This window comes from Pseudophryne corroboree, chromosome 4 (assembly GCF_028390025.1).
Source record: "Pseudophryne corroboree isolate aPseCor3 chromosome 4, aPseCor3.hap2, whole genome shotgun sequence".
Classification (NCBI taxonomy): Eukaryota; Metazoa; Chordata; class Amphibia; order Anura; family Myobatrachidae; genus Pseudophryne; species Pseudophryne corroboree.
In genome coordinates this window covers 653,658,943-653,681,751 of record NC_086447.1, presented here as the reverse complement: position 1 = coordinate 653,681,751, position 22,809 = coordinate 653,658,943, and the positions used below count along the sequence as shown (strand labels likewise).

Below are 22,809 nucleotides of genomic sequence, written 5' to 3'. Positions count from 1 at the left end.
ATCTCTTTCCTTTTTAGAGCATCTTATAGTATAATACTTGGAGACACTATCCATATTTTCCGTAACCTCACAAAGTCAAATAATATAACTGCTAATCATCTTGAATATGTTCCGTGTGCTTATAAGCCTACTTCCCTATTGGACTCCATGCTAGCCTATCATTTGATTAGACTTTTAAACAACAGGATTTGTCCATTTTGTACTGGTGCATGTTGGGCTATAATAGAAACGGATTTGGAGATATAGAAAGTATGTTATTTATGTTACTTGTACTGTTAGTAAGGGTAATACTGAATTATATTTGTTTTTCTTTGTCCTCTATAGTGTTACATTTGCTAACGTTTTCCAAAGATGAAGCAAATATTTAACTTAAATATTTATAGTTTGTTTAGAAGACTTTTATGTAATCAAGCTATATTTAGTGTTGTATTTTTATTTATTTTTATTACTTTTTTTCCTTCAGAATTTATACACCCTTTACTGAAGATACCACATCTGTCGGTCAACGGCTTCTAAATTCAGTGCTGAATACACTTATTATGATAAGTGTTATTCTGGTGATGACTGTATTCCTTGTACTCTTATACAAGTATCGTTGCTACAAAGTAAGAAGGATTTCTCATTTAATAACTCCCTTCCAAAGTGACAATTGTGGGTTTATCTATTTGGGTTTACATTAGAAAAAATAGTTATTTATACCCCTTTCAACACTGAGCGAATAACCGGTCATATTGCCGGGCAAGTGACTGTGACCCGGGTCTTGTCTCAGTGTGAAAGGCTTGACCCAGGCTGTATCCCAGGTCCGCTACCTGGGTCGAACCCAAGACTGACCCGCATAGACTGTTGTGTAAAAGGCACGACCAGAGAGGCAGATCAGCTGCGCGTGGAGATGATGTAATCTCTAGTCGCCAGCAGATCTGGCAGCATGAGACACGGGTGCAGTCTGAAGGGGAAGACCCGGGTCCAGCCTGCAATGTGAACAAGTTTCAGAAACTGTAACGTGGCTTGAAACAGTGTTCAGTAACCCGGGTTGTACCCATGTTTTCAGTGTGAAAAGGCTATTACTATGTATGTTTGTACGGCGCTGTAAAACACTTGTGGCACCTTTTTATAAATAAAATGTAATAATATTATTTCTGAGGCATTTGAAAATTTTATGTTTTGGTTTTTTGAGATTTTGTAACATTTTTCAAGCTGTTCTGTATAGCTGTAAAATAAATCCTTTTGTATTCCATTTAATTTCAGAAGTCAGGGAACCATTAGTTTTGTGCTTAGAGCAATCGTGCTTCAACATGTATGTGTTTAGATATCACAGAACAATAAAGGAGTCACTTAAATAAGGAGGGTGCATTGTAAATTCCCATCCGTGTTTTGTGCCCCACTCTCCTTTGATATTGCTGTGCACCTAGTTAAAGTTGATTACCAAAGATAAACTAAGTGGTCCATTTAATCAGATGATTTTGTGTGGAGGCTTGTGCGATGTGCTTCCCACTGAATCTAACATACAAAATGTAGCCTTCTGCTCTGTCTTCTCCCCGTCTGCACTGGCCCAAGATAAGGACCTTCACCAGGCTGTGTCTTGTTTATGATGTTTATAACATAAATGCATTTGTGCAGAGCTTTGTGTGCCTTGTTCATCTATTGCACTTAGGATGTTTAAATGGTACTCCTCTCAGTATAGCAATTTTCTGCAAACTGGGGATATTGTTACTATTCAGTGTGTATAAGATGAGAAAGTGGTGAGCACCATCTTGCTATAAATTATATGATGAGGTATTATTTATATTGTTCAGTAATTGCTGAACACAGTACTTCACATAGGCAGTGGTACCAATCGATGTCATTACTTAGAAATCGTCATGTATCCGCCTTAGGAAGTGAAGGTTTAGACTGTAAGAGAGATTATTTCAAGTCTCATTGGTACAAGACATCTGAGATCACATAACTAGGGTATAATTGTAAACAGGATGCCAGACACTGTTCGTTTCATGATACACCTAATCTGTAGTGACACTTGAATGTCTCCTCTACTCACCACACTCCCTTTTGGGCAAAAATGTTTGTTTTCTTTGCATATCGTAAGATTTATTCTCCAATCTATCAGGCTAACAAAACTACTGATGAACTGCTACAGTTGTTAGGTTTATTGACACTCCATGCCGCCAACTTGTGGCCCGCTAGTACTTCATCTCATAATCTTTGATTGCATGTAGGCAGAATAAACAATCACTTCTTGGGATGGATGAGATATGAGGAGATGTTGCTGTGATGTAAGTCAGTAGTGCCAAGATTTCCTTATGTTATATCTTCTCCATCACGTTTTTGCGCATTTCAAGAGATAACCAATGTAACTTGTTCAGGGGATTCACATAGCCAGAATCAATTGCGGGTAAAAAAAAAAAAAAGTTGTGCAGTACAAACTGTGGCCAGGATGTAATAAAGTTCAAGTTCAGCGGCTCACAGGATCCAGCTGAAGTCGGACATTTTTTTTTTAAAGGGCCAATCTTGTACAAGACTATACCATGCCTTGCACATGATTGCTTCTTCAAAAAAAAAAATGTCTGCATTCTACCAGTATCCCACACGGCCGCCGAACTCGGACTTCATTAGATCCCACTCTATATTAACATTACTTTATGTTTTTTTTGTAATCACCAGTTGTCATTATCAAAAATTACATTAATGGTTAAAATTGTCATTCTACCCTGCGACTGCTCCACTCTAACACATCCTATTTGCAAAGGTAGCAAAAAATGTATTGTGTACCTTTTGGAGAAGTTATGGAATACATGTGAGGCAACAGAATCCTTTTGTTAACCACCTTCTTGGTTTTTTGGTTTTTATATTATAACAGGCCGTGTGAGTGAGTAAAGACTATGTCAGCATAAAAATATTAGGAGTAATGCAGGTCATACATCAGTGCCACAATTCCCCGACTGCGATCAGTTGGCAAATCGGGGAAAATTCAGCATGTTGAAAATCTCCTACTCACCGATCCTGATCATTTTTGGTCTGGATTGGCGAACCGATGTTTTCCAACTTGTTGGATTTTCCCCATTCATGGACCCTGTGGACGGCAGAACGGGGAATTGGGGCAATCCACCGCATCTGTATGGGCCCCATAACAGGCATCTATCTGACCAAAGTTATCCTGATCTAGGAATACTGTTGGGCCAGAGAGACTTAATTTATACCCCCTGCCTCTGACTCTCGATTTGTCCATTCACTAAAATAAATTAACCTCCTGACTTCAAAATAAAGACATTGTAAGATGCCTTAGTAAAAATTTTTGGATTGAAGTATCCATTGTTATCTGTCTTCTTCTTTCAGGTATGCTAGTAAACTCTTAATGATTGTTTCTGTGTTTTAGTTTATTCATGGATGGCTGATTCTGTCATCTCTGATGCTGCTTTTCATGTTCTCATACATATACCTTGGGTAAGTTTGTGTCCTCCTGAAACACTTAGTACCATACTATGCCATACACTTATTTAACCTTTCGGTGTATGTAAAATACCATCTTCAGGACAATAAATGTACACGTGTTTTATTGTATGTGTAATTGTAATAGTATGGATCTTACCTATACATACAATATAAGTACAGGTTGAGTATCCCATGTCCAAATATTCCGAAATACGGAATATTCCGAAATTTTTTGAGTGAGAGTGACATAGTGAAATCTTTGTTTTCTGATGACACAATGTACACAAACTTTGTTTAATACACAAAGTTATTAAAAATATTGTATTAAATAACCTGCAGGCTGTGTGTATAAGGTATATATGAAACATAAATGAATTGTGTGAATGTATACACACTTTGTTTAATGCACAAAGTTATTAAAAATATTGGCTAAAATGACCTTCAGGCTGTGTGTATAAGGTGTATATGTAACATAAATGCATTCTGTGCTTAAACTTGGGTCCCATCGTCATGATATCTCATTATGGTATGCAATTATTCCAAAATACGAAATCCGATATCCAAAATACCTCTGGTCCCAAGCATTTTGGATAAGGAATACTCAACCTGTACTTTATTACATTTTACCTGCCTCAATATGATTACTTTATATTGGAGGGATTTGTTTACTTCTAAATTCAATAGTACTATAGCACCTGGGACTTGTGCATGTGCCCTTTCTGGATGCGTTTTGGCGAGAGCCCTTTCAGACAGACGGGCCGACCCAGCAATATGCCAGGTTGGTGACGTCACCGTAGACATGTACGGAGGCGGCTCTTGGAGATGAGAATATTTCCAAGCACGGCCCCTTCATATGGTGAGAACGGGTCCTGGGTCACAGCGACCCGGCTTATTCGTTCACACCGCACCATGAGCCGGGTTAAACATGTGTTCAACCCTGCTCACTATCTGAGTTGAAATCGGAAGTCGCTCGACCTGGATTATTTCAACTGGCAACCCGGGTTGCTGAGCACTCACGTGCAATAACCCGGGTTATTGCTGGCGGTCTGAAAGGGATATTATTGAGATCTCATATCAAATCAGTTTATTTTGTTTTATCTATCATTTTATTTTGAATACTATTTGTTTAATACACTGTGTTAAATCAAAAGCCAGTTCTTCTCCTTTTCCTCCTTCTCCTGGTTATTAAATATCCACATTCAGAGCTGTGTGTCTGCCTAATCATTTGTCTGCTTAGAAGGGGCTACAATCATCTTTTCATGGGCTGCAGTTTGTGTAACACTAATATTCTTTTTGTATTTAGTGTCAGTGAGTGCTGTGTTCATTTTTATTTTATAAAATTAATGCAGCCTATGTGATTGTTGATGATTATTATTTATGGTTTTTCATGTACTTTATAAACTATAAGGTGAATATTGCACTTTGAATACACAGTGGCGCGCCCCTTTTTTTGGGCCCAGCCACTATTATCATGAATTAAGTCTGTTGATTCATTAGGAACTATCACTGGGGTAATGAGACGGTTTGTACTGTTTATCATCTATTCATTTTATCATCTATTGAAACATTGTTACTTTTTATGATTATTTTTTATAATTAAACTTTTTTTTAAAGAAGGAAAAGCTGTAAGGGAATTTTTATTGCCTTTAAAATCTGAAAAGTATACAGCAGGACTGGCCAACCTGTGGCTCTCCAGCTGTTGTAAAACTACAATTCCCATCATGCTTTGCCACAGTTTTTCTATTAAGGAATGCTAAAACCGTGGCAGGGCATGCTGGGATGTGTAGTTTCACAACATCTGGAGAGCCACAGGTTGGCCAGGCCTGACAGTATTACAATGTCTCTCGGTGGAATTTAAAAGGACATATCTTGCTACATTTATTGCTTCCAGTGCTATATCAAAGGGATTTTTTATGTGAGTGCCCTGTGGAGTTTTAGACGTGACAGCAGCGTTTTGAAAATATCTGTTTTTTGACATTGTTTAACAACATCCATTGTTTCTTCTCTAATTTGCTGTTGTTCCCTGACAGTGAAGTTTTTAAGACGTACAATGTGGCAATGGACTATCCAACTTTAATCATGGTCATCTGGAACTTTGGTGCAGTGGGAATGATCTGCATTCATTGGAAGGGTCCTCTCCAGTTACAGCAGGCTTATCTTATTATGATCAGTGCTCTTATGGCCCTTGTATTCATCAAGTATTTGCCGGAGTGGTCAGCTTGGGTTATACTAGGAGCAATATCCGTGTATGGTATGTTACTGATTTTGTATATAATTAAATTAATTGCCACATTGGGAAAATATATTTTGGCAGGGCTCATCCCTATTCGTAGAATTGTCATAGCATGCCATGTGATTGAATACCTCCAGCAGGGGATCTATTGATCACTATACCATGCCACTTACACTGTCCATATGGTAACATAGGGAGCGTAATGCTGGCAATTGCATGTTAATCCCTTGCCGGTAGCATTTATTATGCTAGTGTCATTGTCTTCATACAGTGACCCTGCTTTTCACATTTTTTCTGTTTAAAAATGTGGTAACTGTTAAGTGTGATAAAGTTATAATGTTCTCCACTATTGCATCTCACTGTACTTAAAACTAGTAAAGAGAACGGCATACACCAGGTCACCTCCCCCTCACTCTGTCCCGCACACCCCACTCCTGTCCCGCACACATACTTGGTGCTGTGTTCCTCCTCCTCCTCCTCCTCTCCTGTTAGGCTAGGGCCTGTCCTATCTCCCAGTAGTGGGAGCCTGTGTCCAAGCTCCCACTGTGAATACATGTTGGAGCCTGGACAGGCTTTAGCAGATTATTTTATAGATCTCAGTCTTACAACACAAAAACAAGAAAAGAAAGTAGCTGTTTTAAAGATAAATACATCATTATAAGTAATGTTTCAATTCATATTAAACAAAGTCACCTAGAGTCTAAAGGTGTCTGGGTTGGTATGTGGCTGTATGGCTTGACCATTGAACATCTAGATGCAAGAGCAGTTGTATTGGTATAGTTCCAAACAGTGGGGGGACATAATGCATGCATGGTCAGCTACATGCATAGTTGTATTCTGGCAGGTCAAGTAAAGGTGGACTTGAAGCTTAAACTACAGTAGGATTATTAAATTCACTTTAAATATTATACCTGGGTTAACATAATAGTACAAATGTGCCTTGCAATAATGGTGACTGCTTGGACAACTCTGTACCTGTCCATATGAGCCGGGTGCCTTTGTGGATCGCAGTCAACAGCTATTTATTTTTTACTTTTCTTATTTTTCTTTTTTTTTTTTTTATTCTGCTAGGAGAGTTTCAGAGCTGGGGCACTTTTTTTCTGTCTCCTTTACTCCTCTTCCATGCCAATAGGTCTGTGCTTAGAACTAAACCTTATTTTCAGCCAGAACTGATCTCTTGGTTCCACTTGAACCACAGCATTGTGATCCCGTCTTTAGTCCTGCAATAAATCTCCATATGGAGAAGGCTCCTTTCATTCTTTGGACATTTTCAGGTTTTTTTTGATCAATGTTTGGAGAGCATAGGACTTGCACTGGCCACATACTGTAGCTTGTTGATTCATTGCAATATTAAAAATAGAGGCTGGCCAGCTTCCAAAGAAACCATTGGCGAGTTTATTACTTAAGTAATTCGGCATTCTCACCTTGGTGTATGAGAAGTGAAGATAACTTGGGCCAATGAAAAAGGTCCAACGGAGGTTAGGAGTATGCAGCTCGAACTTTTGGAACTAAAAAAAAAAAAGAGGAAAACAAATATAGTGTACACTGTGCAAGGTCAAAAACATACACTATATATGATATCTGCTCACCGATTCTGGAGTGTAATTGAGCCTTGGGTAATATGGCACCATTACCCACCGGTGATTGCAGAGTGTCTACTGGTGTGTTTAGTGAATCAGACAAAATAAATCCTTCACAATTGTACTCACCCACTATAAATGTGTTATTTGCCTTGGACATGCATTTATAATCCAGATGTCTGTTAGTTTAATAATAATAGTATCAGACAGAGAGGGGGAGTGCTTCTCCCCCCCCCCCCCCCCCCCCCCCCGATATCCCCCAGCACACTAAAAAATTACCTGCAACAATACCTGAACCTATATGGTAATAGAATTTCAGAGAATTGGTCACACGTGTTTGCAAAGACATGTTTTGCTGCTGAGCTGCGCCAAGGCCCTCTCTGATATCAGCTGTTCTAACACTACAGAATAGAAGTGCCCACATAGGGCCATGTGATTTGTCTACAGTAAGCCCTCATGATAAAGGTTCATACTAAAACACATCCAGACAGAAAGCTAACTTACCCGGGAGCCACCCACAGGATCTCCCATTAGCACTACAAGGAACAGCATGCCTTCCAAATGCTGCTCCCATTCAATGCCTCCGAAATTCTATTACCATATAGGTTCAGGAATGGTTACAGGTAATTTTTTAGTGTGCTGGGGGGATAACCGGGGGGGGGGGGGGGGGGGGAGAGCACTGTGGGGGCATATCTAGCGCCGTGGGTGCATATCTGACACTGTGGGGGCATATGTGTATCTGGCACTACACTATTTGGGTCATATGTGTATTACGCCCCCACTTTCAATGGCCACACCCATTTTTTGCCGTGCACGCGCCTTCGGTGCGCGCACATAGCACAACAAAAAATTTTTTTTTACTTGCCCCACTGTGTGTGTGTGTATATGTATATATGTGTGTGTATATATATATATATATATATATATATATGTGTGTGTGTGTGTGTATATATATATATATATATATATATATATGTATGTGTGTGTGTGTGTGTATATATATATATATATATATATATATATACATATATATATATATATATTATAATCTTGGACGGGATCAGAGGGGGGCCCAAAGCATTTTGTTGCACCTGGGCCCACCGCTCGCTAGTTCCGCCACTGGTTCAGATACAGGGTCAAGTTATTTTATCTGCATGATTAAATACATTTCTAGAAGCGTTACTTATGTGAGAATCCCTGCTGCACATCCAAACGCCATGGCGTAACCTTAGTAACCATACACTTGTGAGATTCAGTAGATACTGGTAGGTTTTTGAAGGATATGATTATGAGGAAGACTGTTTGAATTAACGTTTTATAGTAGTGTCAAGTAAACATAACCTTAGGACCTATTTGTTACATTTGAAAATAGATGCTAATTAGCTATAATTGTATGTATGGCTGTCTGGTATTTTGGACTTCAAATGATTACATGTATCAGATCCAGATTGGTAAACCCATTCAGCACAAGCTTGTTCCAATTCCTAGAACCACAGATCACAAATCTTTAATGGACTGTGCAGAGAATGCAGCTACCATCTTGTTTTATAACCATACTTTGTCTTTGTCGACAGATCTTCTAGCTGTATTGTGTCCAAATGGCCCGTTAAGGATGCTTGTGGAAACTGCACAGGAGAGGAATGAGCCTATATTTCCAGCATTAATATATTCCTGTAAGTATGAATATATTCTTGTGGTGCACTTATATTATTCTGTCTGTCTGTTTGAACATCCATGATAATTGTTTGACATTCCACTAATAACCTTTATTGTCTGTTTATGAGATAATGACCTTTAATTGGGCCCATCACCGTGATTTCATGTTTTCCAGTCTGTAATTACAAATTACCACTGAAAGTTGTGAAACCAGTTTGCAATCGCCCCCTATACGCATCTGCCTTCTCCAATCCAAATCACACACATCTTTTTCAGGGATTGGGGTCGACATGTGGTCGGCCGGGATGCCGGTGGTCAGAATACCGACCACAGCCTCCCGATGGTAAGAATCCTGACCAGGGAAGGTACGTATACTGACCTTTCTCTGACGTCCTAGTGGATGCTGGGAACTCCGTAAGGACCATGGGGAATAGACGGGCTCCGCAGGAGACTGGGCACTCTAAAAGAAAGATTAGGTACTATCTGGTGTGCACTGGCTCCTCCCTCTATGCCCCTCCTCCAGACCTCAGTTAGATTTCTGTGCCCGGCCGAGCTGGATGCACACTAGGGGCTCTCCTGAGCTCCTAGAAAGAAAGTATATGTTAGGTTTTTTATTTTACAGTGAGACCTGCTGGCAACAGGCTCACTGCAACGAGGGACTAAGGGGAGAAGAAGCGAACCTACCTGCTTGCAGCTAGCTTGGGCTTCTTAGGCTACTGGACACCATTAGCTCCAGAGGGATCGACCGCAGGACCCGTCCTTGGTGTTCGTTCCCGGAGCCACGCCGCCGTCCCCCTTACAGAGCCAGAAGCATGAAGATGGTCCGGAAAATCGGCGGCAGAAGACTTCAGTCTTCACCAAGGTAGCGCACAGCACTGCAGCTGTGCGCCATTGCTCCTCATACACACTTTTCACACTCCGGTCACTGAGGGTGCAGGGCGCTGGGGGGGGGGGGGGGCGCCCTGAGCAGCAATAAAAACACCTTGGCTGGCAAAATAATCACAATATACCCCAGAGGCTATATATGTGATAATTACCCCTGCCAGAATCCATAAAAAAGCGGGAGAAAAGTCCGCAAAAAAAGGGGCGGAGCTATCTCCCTCGGCACACTGGCGCCATTTTCTCTTCACAGTGTAGCTGGAAGACAGCTCCCCAGGCTCTCCCCTGTAGTTTTCAGGCTCAAAGGGTTAAAAAGAGAGGGGGGGCACTAAATTTAGGCGCAATATTGTTTATACAAGCAGCTATTGGGGAAAATTCACTCAGTGATAGTGTTTATCCCTACATTATATAGCGCTCTGGTGTGTGCTGGCATACTCTCTCTCTGTCTCCCCAAAGGGCTGTGTGGGGTCCTGTCCTCAGTCAGAGCATTCCCTGTGTGTGTGCGGTGTGTCGGTACGGCTGTGTCGACATGTTTGATGAGGAGGCTTATGTGGAGGCGGAGCAGATGCCGATAAATGGGATGTCGCCCCCGGTGGGCCGACACCAGAGTGGATGGATAGGTGGAAGGTATTAACCGACAGTGTCAACTCCTTACATAAAAGGCTGGATGACGTAACAGCTATGGGACAGCCGGCTTCTCAGCCCGCGCCTGCCCAGGCGTCTCAAAGGCCATCAGGGGCTCAAAAACGCCCGCTCCCTCAGATGGCAGACACAGATGTCGACACGGAGTCTGACTCCAGTGTCGATGAGGTTGAGACATATACACAATCCACTAGGAACATCCGTTACATGATCCCGGCAATAAAAAATGTGTTACACATTCTGACATTAACCCAAGTACCACTAAAAAAAAAAAAAGGGTTTTATGTTTGGGGAGAAAAAGCAGGCAGTGTTTTGTTCCCCCATCAAATGAGTGAATGAAGTGTGAAAAAGCGTGGGTTCCCCCGATAAGAAACTGGTAATTTCTAAAAAGTTACTGATGGCGTACCTTTTCCCGCCAGAGGATAAGTTACGCTGGGAGATATCCCCTAGGGTGGATAAGGCGCTCACACGTTTGTCAAAAAAGGTGGCACTGCCGTCTTAGGATACGGCCACTTTGAAGGTACCTGCTGATAAAAAGCAGGAGGCTATCCTGAAGTCTGTATTTACACACTCGGGTACTAGACTGAGACCTGCAGATAGTGCTGCTGCAGCGTGGTCTGTAACCCTGTCAAACAGGGATACTATTTTGCGAACATAAGTCGTCGTCTTATATATGAGGGATGCACAGAGGGATATTTTGCCGGCTGGCATCCAGAATTAATGCAATGTCCATTCTGTCAGGAGGGTATTAGAGACCCGACACTGGACAGGTGATGCTGACTTTAAAAGGCACATAGAGCCTTATAAGGGTGAGGAATTGTTTGGGGATGGTCTCTGGGACCTCGTATCCACAGCAACAGCTGGGAAGAAAAATTTTTACCTCAGGTTTCCTCACAGCCTAAGAAAGCACTGTATTATCAGGTACAGTCCCTTCGGCTTCAGAAAAGCAAGCGGGTCAAAGGCGCTTCCTTTCTGCACAGAGACGAGGGAAGAGGGAAAAAGCTGCACCAGTCAGCCAGTTCCCAGAATCAAAATTCTTCCCCCGCTTCCTCTGAGTCCACCGCATGACGCGGGAGCTCCACAGGCGTAGCCAGGTACGGTGGGGGGTCGCCTCAAAAATTTCAGCGATCAGTGGGCTCGCTCACAGGTGGATCCCTGGATCCTTCAAGTAGTATCAAGTAGTATCTCAGGGGTACAGGCTGGAATTCGAGGCGTCTCCCCCCCCGCCGTTTCCTCAAATCTGCCTTGCCGACAACTCCCTCAGGCAGGGAGGCTGTGCTAGAGGCAATTCACAAGCTGTATTCCCAGCAGGTGATAGTCAAGGTGCCCCTACTTCAACAAGGACGGGGTTACTATTCCACACTGTTTGTGGTACCGAAACCGGACGGTTCGGTGAGACCCATTTTAAATTTGAAGTCCTTGAACACATACATAAAAAAATTCAAGTTCAAGATGGAATCGCTCAGGGCGGTTATTGCAAGCCTGGAGGAGGGGGATTACATGGTATCCCTGGACATCAAGGATGCTTACCTACATGTCCCCATTTACCATCCTCACCAGGAGTACCTCAGATTTGTGGTACAGGATTGCCATTACCAATTCCAAACACTGCCGTTTGGACTGTCCACGACACCGAGGGTCTTTACCAAGGTAATGGCAGAAATGATGATACTCCTTCGAAAAAAGGGAGTTTTTAATTATCCCGTACTTGGACGATCTCCTTATAAAGGCGAGGTCCATGGAGCAGTTGTTGGTCGGAGTAGCACTATCTCGGAAAGTGCTACAACAGCACGGATGGATTCTATACATTCCAAAGTCACAGCTGGTTCCTACCACACGCCTGCTGTTCCTGGGGATGGTTCTGGACACAGAACAAAAAAAAAGTGTTTCTCCCGCAGGAGAAAGCCAAGGAGCTGTCATCTCTAGTCAGAGACCTCCTGAAACCAAAACAGGTATCGGTGCATCACTGCACACGAGTCCTGGGAAAAATGGCAGCTTCTTACGAAGCAAAATTCCATTTGGCAGGCTCCATGCAAGAACCTTTCAGTGGGACCTCTTGGACAAGTGGTCGGAATCGCATCTTCAGATGCATCGGCTGATAACCCTGTCTCCAAGGACCAGGGTATCTCTACTGTGGTGGCTACAGAGTGCTCATCTTCAAGAGGGCCGCAGATTCGGCATACAGGACTGGGTCCTGGTAACCACGGATGCCAGCCTTCGAGGCTGGGGGGCAGTCACACAGGGAAGAAATTTCCAAGGACTTTGGTCAAGTCAGGAGTCGTCCCTACACATAAATATTCTGGAACTGAGGGCCATTTACAATGCCCTAAGTCTGGCAAGGCCTCTGCTTCAAAACCAGCCGGTACTGATCCAATCAGACAACATCACGGCAGTCGCCCATGTAAACCGACAGGGCGGCACAAGAAGCAGGATGGCGATGGCAGAAGCTACAAGGATTCTCCGATGGGCGGAAAATCACGTCTTAGCACTGTCAGCAGTGTTCATTCCGGGAGTGGACAACTGGGAAGCAGACTTCCTCAGCAGACACGACCGACACCCGGGAGAGTGGGGACTTCATCCAGAAGTCTTCCAACTGTTGGTAAACCGTTGGGAAAGGCCACAGGTGGACATGATGGCGTCCCGCCTAAACAAAAAACTAGATATTGCGCCAGGTCAAGGGACCCTCAGGCAATAACTGTGGACGCTCTAGTGACACCGTGGGTGTACCAGTCGGTTTATGTATTCCCTCCTCTGCCTCTCATACCAAAGGTACTGAGAATAATAAGAAAACGAGGAGTAAGAACGATACTCGTGGTTCAGGATGGGCCAAGAAGAGCTTGGTACCCAGAACTTCAAGAAATAATATCAGTGGACCCATGGCCTCTACCGCTCAGACAGGATCTGCTACAGCAGGGGCCCTGGCTGTTCCAAGACTTACCGCGGCTGCGTTGGACGGCATGGCAGTTGAATTCCGGATCCTAAAGCAAAAGGGCATTCCGGAGGAAGTCATTCCTACGCTGATAAAAGCCAGGAAAGAAGTAACCGCAAACCATTATCACCGTATTTGGCGAAAATATGTTGCGTGGTGTGAGGCCAGGAAGGCCCCAACAGAGGAATTTCAGCTGGGTCGTTTTCTGCACTTCCTACAGTCAGGAGTGACTATGGGCCTAAATTTGGGTTCCATTAAGGTCCAGATTTCGGCTCTGTCGATTTTCTTCCAGAAAGAACTGGCTTCACTGCCTGGAGTTCAGACATTTGTAAAGGGAGTGCTACATATTCAGCCCCTTTTTTGTGCCTTCTGTGGCACCTTGGGATCTCAACGTGGTGTTGAGTTTCTTAAAATCACATTGGTTTGAGCCACTTAAAACTGTGGATTTTAAATATCTCACGTGGAAAGTGGTCATGTTATTGGCCTTGGCTTCGGCCAGGCGTGTGTCAGAATTGGCGGCTTTGTCATGTAAAAGCCCTTATCTGATTTTCCATATGGATAGGGCAGAATTGAGGACTCGTCCCCAATTTCAACTGTCGATTCCTGCACTTCCTGCAAGCAGGGGTGACGTTTGGGCCTCAAATTGGGGTCCATCAAGGTCCAGATTTCGTCTCTGTCGATTTTCTTCCAGAAAGAACTGGCTTCACTGCCTGAAGTTCAGACTTTGGTTAAAGGAGTACTACATATTCAGCCTCCTTTTGTGCCTCCTGTGGCACTTTTTGGATCTCAACGTGGTGTTGGATTTCCTAATGTCGCATTGGTTGAGCCACTTAAAACCATGGAGCTAAAGTATCTCGCATGGAAAGTGGTCATGCTGTTGGCCTTGGCCTTGGCCAGGCGTGTGTCAGAATTGGCGGCTTTGTCATGTAAAAGGCCTTATCTGATTTTCTGTATGGATAGGGCAGAGTTGAGGACTCGTCCTCAGTTTCTCCCTAAGGTGGTTTCAGCTTTTCACTTGAACCAACCTATTGTAGTGCCTGCGGCTACTAGGGACTTGGAAGATTCCAAGTTACTGGACGTAGTCAGGGCCTTAAAAATTTATATTTCAAGGACGGCTGGAGTCAGGAAAACTGACTCGTTTTTTTTATCCTGTAGGCACCCAACCAAATAGGTGCTCCTGCTTCTAAGCAGACTATTGCTCGCTGAATTTGTAGCACAATTCAGCTGGAGCATTCTGCGGCTGGATTGCCGCATCCTAAATCAGTAACAGCCCATTCCACGAGGAAAGTGGGCTCATCTTGGGCGGCTGCCCGAGGGGTCTCGGCTTTACAACTTTGCCGAGCTGCAACTTGGTCAGGGGCAAACACGTTTGCTAAATTCTACAAATTTGATACCCTGGCTGAGGAGGACCTTGAGTTCTCTCATTCGGTGCTGCAGAGTCATCCGCACTCTCCCGCCCGTTTGGGAGCTTTGGTATAATCCCCATGGTCCTTACGGAGTTCCCAGCATCCACTAGGACGTCAGAAAAAAATAAGATTTTACTCACCGGTAAATCTATTTCTCGTAGTCCGTAGTGGATGCTGGGCGCCCATCCCAAGTGCGGATTGTCTGCAATACTTGTATATAGTTATTGCCTAACTAAAGGGTTATTGTTGAGCCATCTGTTGAGAGGCTCAGTTATATTTCATACTGTTAACTGGGTATAGTATCACAAGTTATACGGTGTGATTGGTGTGGCTGGTATGAGTCTTACCCGGGATTCAAAATCCTTCCTTATTGTGTCAGCTCTTCCGGGCACAGTGTCCTAACTGAGGTCTGGAGGAGGGGCATAGAGGGAGGAGCCAGTGCACACCAGATAGTACCTAATCTTTCTTTTAGAGTGCCCAGTCTCCTGCGGAGCCCGTCTATTCCCCATGGTCCTTACGGAGTTCCCAGCATCCACTACGGACTACGAGAAATAGATTTACCGGTGAGTAAAATCTTATTTTTCCCAATGCCCCTTTAACTCCCCTTTAACTCTAACTGTAACCCTCCCTTCCCGCAGCCTAAACCTAACCCTCCCTCCTTCTCTACAGCCTATCCCTCCCCAGTGGTGGACAAACCTAATCCCCCCCCCCCCTTTTACGCAGCCTAAACTGAAACATCCCCCCTGCAGCCTATCCCTAACCCTCCCTGGGGGGGAAGGGGTGGACAAACCTGATTTCCCCCGCCCCCCCTCCATCTCGCATCCTAAACTTAAACATTTCCCCCTCCCCCTGCAGCCTAACCCTAAAGCTCCCCGGGGGTGCCTAAAGTTGACCGGATTCCATTTTCAGTTTATCCACTCTTCTCACATTCTTTTAACAGAAAATAGTTTACCTTCTTCTTCTTATACATCCAGTGTAGCAAGTAATATTGTATATAAAGTATATTAAAATGTACGTCACCTTAAACACAGTGAAGAGATTCCCTTTGCAGGTCAAAATCCTGCCGGATCCAGGTAGGTATTTTAACCCTACCCCTAACCCAAACCCTCCCACAGCCTATCCCTAACCGTCATCACCATGCAGCCTAACCCACAACCCCCACAGTCTAAACGAGTGGTCAGGGAACAGGGGTAAATTACCCCAAATAGGGTAAAAATGAAATTCCTGGGGGTAATGGATGGTCGCGCTGCCGAGACACAGCCCCGTCCAGCACCGTCCGACGCGCGATATGACGTACTGATGTCACACCGCCCTCCCTCCTGCCTGCCCTACACTGTGTTCCTGGCCACCCTGTGCTGTATTCCTGGGTGCGGTGTGACGTGCTGACGTCATACCGCGCTCCCTCATGCCCGCCCGTCCTGCGCTGTCCTGTCCTCCCGCCTGCGGCACGCCAACTCGCACACAGAACTAGAAGTGTGGTTGACAGCTGACGGAGTTCCACAGGATCGGACAGTGGCCCACATAACAGTGGGAAATTCCCACTGACATTACTGAGGTGAGGATGTGACCATCTGTCTCCTAAAAGTCGTGTCCTCCCCCTTCCCCCCTCATCCATCTTTCTTACATTCATTCTGGTGTTTTGGGGAGAAAGTGTTAATAATAAACCCATTCATTGCCAAAAAATAATTAGCGAAAATAATAAAAATACAATCGCGCACACACACACACACACTCTCTCTCTCTCTCTCTCTCTCTCTCTCTCTCTCTCTCTCTCTCTCTCTCTCAGAAATGCCATATAGACAGTGATAACCAGTGTATACAGTATGCACAATAATATGATTTCCTTCCTTTCAAATCAAGGGGGTGACGTCGGCGTATCTAAATGTCTTTTGGGGTAAAAGGTATAAAAGTTCCCTGACCCCTGGTCTAAACCTAATCCTCCCCCTAGTGCCTAACCCCAGTAGTTACCGGTTTGATTCTGACCGTCATAATTCCGCTGTCGTAGTCTGCCTGTCAGGACCACATCCCGTGTCAGGATGTAGCATTTATTTATTTATTTTAACTGAACAATTGTAGTCATTTATCTGTATATTTCCTTGCCTACTTTACTCTACGTACTGTATGTATTCTTGTCAGATGAGCATTGACAGTATAGTGTGACATACTGAATGTGCATAGATCACAATGGATACAGAAATGCAGATATTAAATTCAGTACACCGAAATGACTGATTTCTGTTCACTTATTTGGATTATCACAAAATGTGCAAAAATTGTCCCATTTGGCAGATAATGTGCTTTGAAGTGAATCATGAATGCATTTCATGATTTGTAAAGAAGTCTCTGTGTGTTCTTTGTTTTTTATCCTAATGCAGTTAAATTGGTGTTATGTAATTTCTGTTACGGATTACTTCACTGTCGTGTTCTTTAAAACAGGAAAATAATTTTCTCAAGTGGGGTAATATTTTAACATTTACTATGCAATCCAATTAATTTCTGTTTTGTCTTAGAAAAATCCAGTGCACTCTGTGGGATAATTCTATGTTAATTAAATTTTGTTTGGTGTGTAACTTGTTGTTTTGTGTATCAAGCTTAAAAACATTTAAAACTCTTGCTTTACAATATAACTGACACCACTTCTCCACTAAAAACCTTGGTCTGACCTGGGTAATTGAACATATGTTTCAAGCTGTGTAACAGCAGCTTGAAACCCCGTTCACACCGCAGGCTGGACCTGGATTAGTGGCGGGTCTTCCTCCTTCCGGCACTTGGAGATGACTATGGGGTATATGCAATTCCGGGCGAATTGCGGCACTTTTTCGCCCGTTTTTAAATTCGACACAATTCGACCGTCGAATTCCGGCAGGTGGGTGCCGGAATTCGACATATTCAATAAAAAACGGATTCGACAGTCCCGCTGTCGAAAAACGGCCGATTTGGGGCGTGGCCTAGCGGGACTCTGGAGTGGATGCATAGTGCATGAGCTCCTGCTGTGTCTCAGCTATTAAAGCCCTTTTAAGGTGTCTACACACCCAGAGTTTAGCCCATAGTGCACCCATAAGACCCCCACATCACAGGGAGGAGAGCTGCGGAGCCGGAGGGCGGGTTATTCCTGCACTTGCGGGTTGCGGCCTCCACCAGGGGTGAAGCCGGGACCTAAATTTATAAGTTCCAGCCGAGCGGACTTCGGTGCGCCCCGGACGACACAGCAGCCACACAACTGACAAAGAGGAAGTTCCCCCAGCCTGAGAAGCCTTACCAGTGGCAGCGGCGGTGAGAAGCAAGCCCCAGGAGCTTCAAGCCGGCCGCTGGGACGAGCTGCGGCCCTGCTCGTGGAGGATCCGGTGGCGGCGGCCATCTTAGGTGAGGCAGGAGGAGAACAGCAGAGGCGGAGGGCGCCCGGACGACCCCCGCTGAAGACAGGCACAGCACCCTTGGCACCCGACCGAGGGCTGGGCTAGCTATATAGAGCCCCTATTAGGGCTGACAGACCACGGGCGGCGGCGGAGGAGGGAGAGGCCCGTTCAAGCCGAGGAGCGGCGGCCATCTTGGAAGTGGCAAGACCAGCGCTGGCTGTGGAGTCCCTGCAGTTTCCCACCAGCAGAATCCTACTAGCCCTGTGCAGTGACAGCCTGAGGGGCTCTGAGCTGTGTGTGCACTGGGAGCTAGCTCATATGGTGCACTTAACACCGCATACTTTATAAGTCTCTCCAGCATTATATTGTCATTGCCTGGCCCTCATCCAATACTCGGTACTCCGAGGCCACCTGGTGGTGGCTCATAGATAGCTCAGTCACAGCATCTTCCTCACCTAAAAGAACAGGGGCACTATTTGACGAAAAGGAGACGTCGTCGGCTCCCGGCGGTTGTTGGGGTGTAAGCTGCGGCACATACAGGATGTAGACCCCTCTTCAATGAATCCTCACCGTCACCTCCCGCAGTCATTTTAGCTGATGTAATCTAGCACATGGCGTAAGAGGATACCTGCCGCCCTAGACCTTAGACGGAATTCTCCTTTCTACTGGAACCCTCCCATCCCCTCAAAGTAATACATGATGGCTCCAAGAAAGAATAAAGCCTCCAAGCCAATCTCTCAAGTTGCATTTTTCAAACCTTCCCCATATCGAAATAAATCTCAGGGTCCTGGATCTTCTGCCTCCGGATCGGATCTCCCGCCCACAACTTCATCGCCCATGATGGCATTATCTTCATCCCAGGATCCCCCTCCCTCTCCTCGCCTTGAAGATAGCGAAGCTTTAACGGTGGGCACCATGAAGCTATTGCTACACCAGTTTAAGGATGAGGTGGCGTCCGAATTTCGCACGATGTTGCAGTCTTGCCAGCGGTCCGTTGAGGAGCTGGGCGAGAGGACCGGACACTTGGAAACTAAGATGGGGGAGGTGGTAGGCTCGCATAATACCTTGATCGATTCCCATGATACTCTTGAAGCGGAGGTGGCGGCTCTGCGGGACAAAGTAGCGGACCTGGAAGACCGCTCCCGCAGAAATAATCTCAAGCTCCGAGGGGTACCAGAATCCGTATCTAATAGCAGCCTACATGACTATACAATCGAAATATTCAAGAAGCTGCTACCATCCGCTACATCGGCGGACTTGATATTGGACCGTATTCACAGGGTCCCGAAGGCCCGCAGTGCTCCTGAAGGAGCGTCAAGAGATGTTCTGATGAGAGTCCACTTTTTTCATATCAAGGAATCCCTACTTAAAGCAGCCAGACCTACTTCAGATACGGCGAGCGCGATGGGCCGGCTTCAGCTATTCGGAGATTTTTCACACTACACCCTCACCAGGAGAAGATCCTTTCAGCCGGTCACCATGGCCCTTAGGAAAGCTGGAATCGTATATAGGTGGGGTTTCCCCACGCGGCTATTGATTGCTAGAGAAGGATCCACGATAGTAGTGTCTTCGGTCGACGACGGCATGAGACTCCTCCACAAATGGAATATAGCTGGAGACCAGGAGTCCGACTCTCCAGACCGCCGACTTCAGCCGGACTGGTCGACGGTTGGGAAGTAGGCCCTTATCACTGCAATGTTTTCCCTGCCATTGATATCCATCAATAAGACTAGCGTTGTTTCAGTATGATTGTAATGACCTTAGAGCTTATTACAAGTTGCATGCCTGGTTATTACATGCTCTATATCCATTAGAATTATATATGGCAGGGTTGTTGAGTTGTTGGGGTTTCTTATTTTTCCCCTTTCTCTTGTTTCTCCTCAAAGGGCGGAATGGTTCCACGGGCTCCGGGACTGGGGTGTATACTCCTTGCTGAGTCCTATTATTATTATTATTAATATTGTTATTATTGTAGTATTTACAGTATTGCTCTGGGCCAGTTCCGGGACCCTGGGTCTCATTACTAATTAACCCATTATTACATTCCTTATGACACCCCGTTTATATGCCATGTGCGATTGTATTTACCATTTACAATTTACTAATACTATGACTACTTGATTGCGGGAAGGTTGGCCACTAACCTCCCTAATTTGTTAGGTGAGGCGCTGTATGTTTTGGCGCCTTACTATGACTTCGTATCTACACGAAGTTGACTATCCTTGCTTTGTGTACTTTATATTTCTCCTTTCTCTCTTTGTCCTCCTTAGTATGTCTCCTCGTGTGTCTCCCCCTCCCCCCCAGGACTCCTACCTCCTTACACATATGTTCAGGGAATTGTACCTATTGATCACATTATTTGGTTTCAGCGAATGCTCCGCCTCTTGGTTAGTTTATTATGGTTAACTTGGTATCATTGAACGTTAAGGGATTGAACTCCCCACAGAAACGCAAACTGGCCTTATCCTCCTTCTATAGAATGAAGGCGGATGTGGTCGCTATTCAGGAAACCCACTTTAGGAAATTAGACCCCCCCAGACTCTATAATAATCAATTTCCTACCTGTTACATGGCCAATGGCCCCGTAAAAAAAGCTGGAGTGGCTATACTAATATCTAACAATTGCCAATTTACCCTGGAATCTCAAATTGTAGACCCCGAGGGAAGGTATTTAATATTAATCGGAAAGCTGGAAGACTCAGTTGTCACCCTGGCCTCCTGCTATGCACCCAACTCTGGTCAACTCTCCTTCTGTAGGAATCTATTCTCCCTGATACAGAAGCACGCTAAAGGTGCAGTCATGCTACTGGGGGACTTTAATCTAGTTGTAGACCCCACTGTAGATAGATCTCTCCCCACTAGAAGTCCCTTAGCTAAATCCAGAACTTCCCCGATTAATACCCTTGGACTCAGACAACTACTAGGAGAATACGAACTTTACGATGCGTGGAGAACTAAACATCCTACGGTTAGGGATTACTCCTTTTATTCACATGTCCACTCCTCATACTCTAGAATTGATCTAGTACTAACAGACAGTGGGTCTTTACCGACTATTATGAAAATTAACATACTACCGATGACATGGTCAGACCACTCTCCGATTAAGGTCGTGTGGAAGCTCGAGGCACGTAGAGTTATCCCGAGTCCCTGGAGACTTGGAAACTTCCTGTTGGGCAATCTAGAAGCTTCACTGGCCTTGCAACAAACCTTAAGGGTATTCTTAGAAACTAACAAACCTGAAGACACTTCAGTCTTTAATAATTGGTGCTCTTGTAAGGCTGTTATGCGGGGGGCTGCCATTCAGGCCGCTTCACGACTGAAACGTTCTCAAATGGCCGAACGAGCTGAAGCCGAGAGCGAAGTTGCCAAACTAGAAATAGCACATAAAGCTGACCCACTTAATAAAACTGCCTTTAAGCTTTTGCTGACCGCAAGGGAAAGGGTAAACACTTTTTCTCTGCGGGAAGTACAACGAAACCTCGTTCGACTAAATCAGAGATTCTATGTATTTGGAAATAAGGCAGGGCGTCTTTTGGCGAGGAAACTGAGAGGTAGGCGAGCTAAGGCCAGAATCCACTTTGTTTATTCTCCCACGGGTTCAAAAGTCTATGATCCATATAGAATAGCAGATACTTTTGCAGAGTATTATTCCCGACTCTATAGCTTACAATCAGACCCTGATACCACCCAACCCATTGAAGCTGAAATTCAGTCATTTCTAAAAAATGTATCCCTGCCGACACTGAGCTCCGAGACCTGCCTGTCCCTTGGCTCCCCCTGGACGATGTCTGAACTTGAGGCGGCTATTGATGGTCTTCCACGAGATAAGGCACCGGGCCCAGACGGTTTTCCATCTAATTTTTACAAAACTTACAAAGCAGACTTGACCCCAGTCTTATTGGCTGTCTTTAACGAGGCATCAGAAGCAGGGAGGTTCCCGAAAGAGATGCTGGAAGCAAGGATAGTGGCTATCCCTAAACCGGGGAAATCTCCCACATCCGTTCAAAATTACAGACCGATAGCTTTGTTGAATACAGACGTCAAACTATTCGCTAAGTTAATTGCTAACCGTCTGTGCCCCTTACTGCCTACTCTTATAGCTGCTGACCAGGTTGGCTTCGTCCCGGGCAGGCAGGCCCCAGACAATACCCGGAGAGCTTATAACGTCATTGAATATTGTAATGCTAATAGAACGCCCCTCCTGGTCCTATCATTAGACGCAGAAAAGGCGTTTGATAGGCTACACTGGGGGTACCTAAGATCAGTTATGGGGAAGTTTGGATTTCAGGGTAGGTTTCTAGATTCCATCTTTGCATTATATTCTACCCCCTCCGCCAAGGTATATGTTAATGGGTGTCTCTCCAGGGGATTCGAAATTCTAAACGGCACAAGACAAGGGTGCCCTTTATCCCCACTAATCTTCGCTATGGCTATTGAGCCCCTGGCTGAGACTATTAGAACCGACACAGAAGTCTCGGGCCCTGAGATAGGGGGACTGAGCCATAAAATTAGTCTGTTTGCAGATGATATACTAGTATGCTTGACAAACCCCGAACCCTCCCTTATAGGACTCCACGCCATATTAGATAGGTACTCCAGATTGTCATTCTACAAATTGAATACTTCCAAAACGGAAGCCCTACCACTTCATATTCAGCCACATATCCTGGCCTTACTCAAGGATAGATACAGATATGCT

The 22,809-nt window shown here is 44.7% G+C and overlaps 1 protein-coding gene across 3 annotated transcripts in view; it reads left to right on the top strand.

The window, feature by feature from the left end:
* The window catches only part of PSEN2 (presenilin 2), a 110,225-nt gene that overhangs the window by 43,036 nt on the left and 44,380 nt on the right, over positions 1-22,809 (top strand). For all 3 annotated transcript variants that reach the window (XM_063917780.1, XM_063917779.1, XM_063917778.1), the window contains exons 4-7: positions 464-605; positions 3,371-3,438; positions 5,457-5,677; positions 8,814-8,912. In XM_063917780.1, coding sequence (XP_063773850.1) covers positions 464-605; positions 3,371-3,438; positions 5,457-5,677; positions 8,814-8,912 — 530 coding nt within the window. The remainder of the gene's footprint in view (positions 1-463; positions 606-3,370; positions 3,439-5,456; positions 5,678-8,813; positions 8,913-22,809) is intronic.